Here is a 5881-nt window from a genome sequence, read left to right as displayed (position 1 = left end):
ACAAAGACAAGTGACTCATACCAGTGGGAGAAGATTCATAAACCAAATTATCAAGTATAGGACTTACCTTAGCCTTTACTTGCATAATATCTAGCAATGGTTTTGCTTTGGTTCTGATCAAAGTGTTTTGGCTGACACTTCTACTCTCCATGGCCTTTGGGATGTCACTTTTCTGGTCTAGGCATTGGACAATGGCGTGCCCCTGGTTTGGTTGCAAGTTGGTTTTTTGAGACCAGCCTCTCTTGCTCTCTTGTGCAACAACTTTTCTAGCTTCTTTGGAACCATGAGTTGGATACCTCCTTGGATAAAGTTCCTTAATTTCAGAACTTGTAAACTCTGGTGCAAACTCATGTCTCATGGCTTCCTTAAGAGCTCTCCACGTTTTGATAGTTGGCTCCTTGTAAAACCTCCTATCATCTTCTTCTTGTACCCACCATTTGAAGGCTTCTTCTCTAAGTAGATCTATGGCATAAGCTAGCCTCTCTCCCTTCATGATGTTGTTGTAATGAAACCATTCATCAAGTTTCCTCTCCCATCTAAGATAACCTCTTTTTCCTGAAAATTTAAAGAGTTCAACTTTATTAGCAAAAGAATTATAATCAAAATGAGAATTAACAACATTAAGTTTGGGGGTTTTAGAATTTGGATTTTTATTGATCCTTGAAGGATCTGGTAGCTTGGGCTCGACATAGACAGCCTCTGGTGCATCTCCAAATCTTCTTTCTCCTGGCTGTGGATGTTGGCCTTGAGCCTTTCTTCTTTTCCTCAACTGAGCAATCTGCTCAACCTCTTGCAAAGCTGTCAAATGTTGGCTCTTCTTGGCCATCTGACTTTGTCCGTGTGTTTCTCCTACCATGGCTTCCTGAAAACCCTCTCAAAGATCAAGTGAAGAATAGGGAAGTTCTGGTTTAGCAAAATAACAATGCAGCAATGCAAACTAATTTTAACAAAACCGATAAATATGCAAATATGAACTGAAATGAAATCAACTATGCAAAAAAATGATTTTTCTTTTGGTTTTCTTAATGCAAACTCGAAATGAAACTAATATGGAATGACAATTAACACAAATGAAAAGAAAATATGGAAACAAAACTAGTGCTGATTTTTTTTTTGAATTTTCTTTGATATGCAAACAATTAAATCACAAAGAGCAAATGATATGAACAAAGCTATTTTTATATTTTTTTTAATGCAAGCACGAAATGAAACAGATATGGAATGATAGTAAACACAATGAATGAAAATATGGAATGCAAGAATAACACTGATTTTTTTTTGAAAAACTTTTCTATGCAAGAATCAAATAATGCAAATGCAGATTTTTTTTTACTTTTAAAAAAAATGAAAACAAATAGCTAAATGAATGCAAACAAATTTTTCTTTTCTTTTTATGACTGCAATGAATCAAACTAAACAACAGGTCGACTCCTACCTCAAAATTTTTATGGTTTTCAATTTTATGATGAAGAAAGAACACAAAATGCAAAAACTTTTTTTTTTTGATTTAAGATGAAAACAAATGCAAGAAAATGAATGATGCAAGGATAGAATGGACCTGATTCAGGAGCTTTAGGCTCTGATACCAAAATGTTGTGGGCACAGGGTCAGGCCTTCCGGAAATATGGAACTGAGGTTTAGTCCAATAGTTCGGATTGGTACCTGAAATAAAGAGTGAACCTTTTTATGAGTTTTATATGTTTATGATGCAAACAGAAGCAAATATGAATATGAATCAGAATGATAATAAGAATAAAAGCAAATAGAAAAGGGATAGATTGATGGAGATGGGATCTTTGTTGCTGGACTGAAGTCACTCTCAACAAGATCAATGGATGGAAGATGGATAGATACGGGATTTGCTTGCTGGACTGAAGTCTCTCTCAAGGCAAATCAATAGATGGAAATGATGGGGGGGATTGAGGACGCCACAAAGCTCTGTGAAAGGAGGCTTTGATAAGTCAGGTTGCTCAAGAGCTGCTTCTCACAACACTCAAAAGACTTAGACAATAGTTTTAAGAAAAACTAGAAAAACTGCATATGCATTCATAAAATTCAAGGGTGGTTTTATTACAAAGACAACTACTGAGCTTATATAGGCTCGACCTTGGGACTCTCTAACAGTCTAAAAATGACTAAAGGAAAGAAATAAAATTGAAATAAAAATCTTGGAAGCAAAGGCTTTGATGGCTCCATGAAACTAGCCTTTAGCTTGATTTGTGGCCTTTGCAAAGAGATGATCTTGTATCTTGATATCTTCTTGAACCTGGATGGTTTAAGGGGATAAGTGAGCTTCTGGGAATCTTCTTTATGGTCTGGAAGGAGCTGATGTCGTGCCTGATCTGAAGAAAGAGCTGTTGGAGCTTTATTGCAAGATTCTCCAAATAAGGCAGCTTGGTGTAAGTGTGGATCCTCCTGATCCAATGGGGCTGGTGCATGGAATAGACTTGTAGAACTCTTCTTGGACTCCTATAATGTCTCCTGGACGTCCTGGTTTAGTCCTGATGTCTTCTGGTCGGATTGGAATAGCTTGGAAATGATCAAACTGAAAGATTGTCCAATCTTGCCATAAATAGCTCCGGTTTGATTTAAGTGACTCTTCATTGAAGCAGCTAATCTCCTGGGCTCTGGTGTAGCTAAGGACTTCTTCAATACCTCCTGATTGGTTGAAATGATCTCCTGGACGCCAATGTCTGGTTTGAAGCTGATTGAACCGGTTAGCTTCCAATTGAGGCAAGTGTAGAACTGGTTTGACCGGTTTTGGAGAATGGATCATAACTTCATAGTTCCGTGGCCATTTCTCCTGGTATTGGGCTTTCTGGAAAGATGGGAGACTCCTCTTGAATCCTATGATTGGCTTTGGTTCAGGCCGCTTCTTCATCGGGCTTGAATCTCCTTCAAAAGTCGGGTACTCGCAGATGGATGGGATGGGGAACCTCCGGTTTGTAAAATTCATAACTTCTTCCTCCGTGAAGCTTTTCTTGTAATTCCAAGCCTCAGTGAATCCTTCATGAGTTGGCCTTCTAGGAAAATTTGATGGATGACAAAAGACCTTCTGGTTGTTGAGATATTCGCCTGGGACTGGACCTCTGTCGCTGGTACCTCCAAAGTGGCCGGTTTGGGCAGGTTGGTTGACCTCCGGTTCAGCTACTGGTTTGATGACCACATCACTTTCCATATCTTATATCGAGTGGGTTCTCGAGCTTATAAGTTGGACTTACTTTCGAATGCCGCAATTTATAACATCTTTCACGTCAGCCAGTTCAAGTTGTGTCCTAATCCGCCCTCTACAATCCCTACACTTCCTCAGTACTTAAATGATGTCAGAACTCGGAAAATCCCTGAACTGATACTGGAAAAGAAAATGGTTAACCGTCACAACAGAACCATTACAAAGGTCTTAGTTCAGTAGAAGAGTTATACACCACAACAAGCTACTTATTTCAAGACTTTATTGCCAAGTATCCAAACTTCCATTCTTGAAGCCAAGAATTTCCTGAAGAAGGAATTGTGATTGGAAAGTCACAGTATCGGTTCTCCATTACCCGTTTTTCTTATTTCTAGTTTTCCTTTGGATACTTAGCTTTATTTTCTATTTTCATTTTCTTAATAGTTAAACCTCCTCTTTGTTTGCTATAGATATGTAAGCTTTAGGGCATGTTTTAAATCATACAATCAATGAAAACGCTTTCTTAAAACCATTACTTCATTCTCAAGCAACTAAAGTTCTCTCGAGAGCTTTGCATTTGAATACAGTCTTTCAAATTGATCCTTCTAACTTTCGTGATCATCTCCTACGTCTATCTTTACCTGTTCTTCGAATCCATAGTAGGATTTTTAGTTTGGGATCTATCTATCTTGGTTTCCTATCTCAAATGGCTAATGCCATATATTGAATAGGTAGCAATCAACAATGAACGTATTGTTACAACGGATTGTTTGTTCATGAAATGACAAGTTTTCTTTGTTTATCATATCTATTGCTTCACTTGCAATGAAGTCTCGATCCGTTCCACAAGTTGGTTCGCTGGCAAGGCACCCTCCTGCCATGAACCCAAAATGGAAAACTCATCATGGGCAGTTACCAACTTTGTGTTATACAGAAAAGATAAAAAGACAGCTCTATCAAACTCTGGTTGATGCGGTTAGATGAATAGAGACTTACAAAACGGTCCCAGAGTTTCCCGTCTTTGAATAAGATGAATGTAGGTAAAGCCTCAACCTGGTATTTGTTGGCAACCTTTGGGTACTTTTCAGTATCGATTTTCACAACTGTAATCTTATCTTTCAGAGTTTCACTCACTTCATTGAGTATAGGTACCATAAGCTGGCATGGACCACACCTACAGGAAAAAAAAAAGAACTCTGTAACAATGTGAGAAGCAAAACCTATTACTGCTGGTTTCATCAAAATAAAATGATATGACCTGAACATAGCTTACCATGTGGCATAAAAGTCTACAAGTAAAGGTTTGTCAGAGTTGAGCAATAAATCATCAAAAGAGTTGAAGGTTTGCTTCTTTGCTCTAACCTGCATCTAAATCATTTACAAGCAACATTACATCAGAAAACTTGATATCATGATAAATATCTTTACATATCTATCATTAGATTTGTAATGATGTAATGTTGTGTATATAGTGATCTGAATTCTGTAAAGATCAATGGCTAGTATCACATAAATGTTCTGTAAAGTTCAGTGGCTAGTATCACAGGAATATCTTGACATATCTATCTTGACAAGCAACCTTATATACTGATGTGAATCTCGTAAAGTTCAATTAGTATCGATTTGTTTTCTAATCTGAGGAGATGTCCAAATAGGCAGAAGAAATAGACTACCTACAGCCTGTTCCAACGATACTCAAGAATGTCATCACGAGATCATGTTTCTCGTTCGCATATAGTTTAACTATAAACGACTTGATCCAACGAGAATCAATCTCATTGCTCATTCTGTAATGTACACAAATTGATTAGTCCTCAGACACACAGAATATCTATCTAACACCAAGTAGCTATTAACAACATTACATCATTAAAAATATAATGATAGATATGTCAAGATATTTATCACGATATCAAGTTTTCCATTCACACACATATATTTTGTTATATGGTTTGTTCTAAGCTGAGGAGATGTGCCAATAGGCAGAAGTAAGGGACTATCTACACTTGTTCCAACGATAATCAATCTCAGTGCTAGTTCTGTAATTACAGAGACAGTCTCTTCAATATAAACTTAGAATATCTGACACCATAACAGAAGTACCGTTATGTTAGAATCACACAAAAATTAAAACATGTGTTTACTAAACTTGAACAAAATATAATTCGTCATCTCCACATAAAATCACAGGAATTTTCTGCTGTAAATAGAAAGATGTTCATCTCGAAACAAGGATTGTGACGGAGAACTTACAGTGAGGCGGGCGCAGCGAGACGACGACGGCGAGTTCACTCTTTCGTGACGGATTCCGAAGCGGCGAATCTGAGACGGTAAGCGCAGGGATGAATGAGAAAACAGCTTCGACGAGGATGAAAAGGAGAAACACGACTCAGGGGGAGAGACATAGGAGGTGGGGAGAGAAATCGCCATTGAAATTGAAAACAAAAAGAGAGAACATTTTCGTTTTGGATAACAATCCAATTTGTAAGGAGAACGAGAAGGTCACAAAAATCTATTCTATTAATTCTTCAACATGTCCAATTGATATAGAGTTATGTCCATTTTTTATTTATTTTATAACTGCATTATAAGAATATATAGATAAATGGTAACTGCAACAAAATTAAATAAATAAGGAATATCACCACCACTTGATTAGGCGATTCACGGTGAGAATATTGGCGTTATGCGGACATCCGCGTATTGACCGTG

The 5881-nt window shown here is 37.4% G+C and overlaps 1 protein-coding gene across 2 annotated transcripts; it reads right to left on the bottom strand.

Moving 5' to 3' along the window:
* Positions 1–3869: 3869 nt before the first annotated feature.
* On the bottom strand, positions 3870–5662 carry LOC108829521 (thioredoxin Y2, chloroplastic). Of its 2 annotated transcripts, none has more exons than XM_018603164.2 (4): positions 5423–5662; positions 4443–4531; positions 4166–4343; positions 3870–4043 (listed from the first exon to the last, which is right to left on the bottom strand). In XM_018603164.2, exons 1-4 carry the CDS (start codon positions 5597–5599, stop codon positions 3978–3980), a joined length of 510 nt encoding a protein of 169 aa, XP_018458666.1. In that variant the 5' UTR covers positions 5600–5662; the 3' UTR covers positions 3870–3977. The 2 variants fall into 2 exon arrangements, with proteins under 2 accessions (XP_018458666.1, XP_018458665.1); XM_018603163.2 differs by having other exon boundaries at positions 4443–4537; positions 5423–5657.
* Positions 5663–5881: the final 219 nt, after the last annotated feature.

This window comes from Raphanus sativus, chromosome 1 (genome assembly GCF_000801105.2).
Source record: "Raphanus sativus cultivar WK10039 chromosome 1, ASM80110v3, whole genome shotgun sequence".
NCBI lineage: Eukaryota > Viridiplantae > Streptophyta > Magnoliopsida > Brassicales > Brassicaceae > Raphanus > Raphanus sativus.
The sequence above is the reverse complement of the archived record's forward strand: the minus strand, read 5'-3'. Positions and strand labels throughout refer to the sequence as shown.

What these genes read in the sequence shown, in the direction of transcription:
- LOC108829521 (XM_018603163.2), bottom strand. Translation starts at nt 5,599, where the DNA reads ATGGCGATTTCTCTCCCCACCTCCTATGTCTCTCCCCCTGAGTCGTGT. An exon ending in CTCGCTGCGCCCGCCTCACT is followed by an intron (nt 4,538 to 5,422) that starts GTAAGTTCTCCG and finishes TAAATGATTTAG; the next exon opens with ATGCAGGTTAGAGCAAAGAA. An exon ending in GGAAACTCTGGGACCGTTTT is followed by an intron (nt 4,044 to 4,165) that starts GTAAGTCTCTAT and finishes GGTTCATGGCAG; the next exon opens with GAGGGTGCCTTGCCAGCGAA.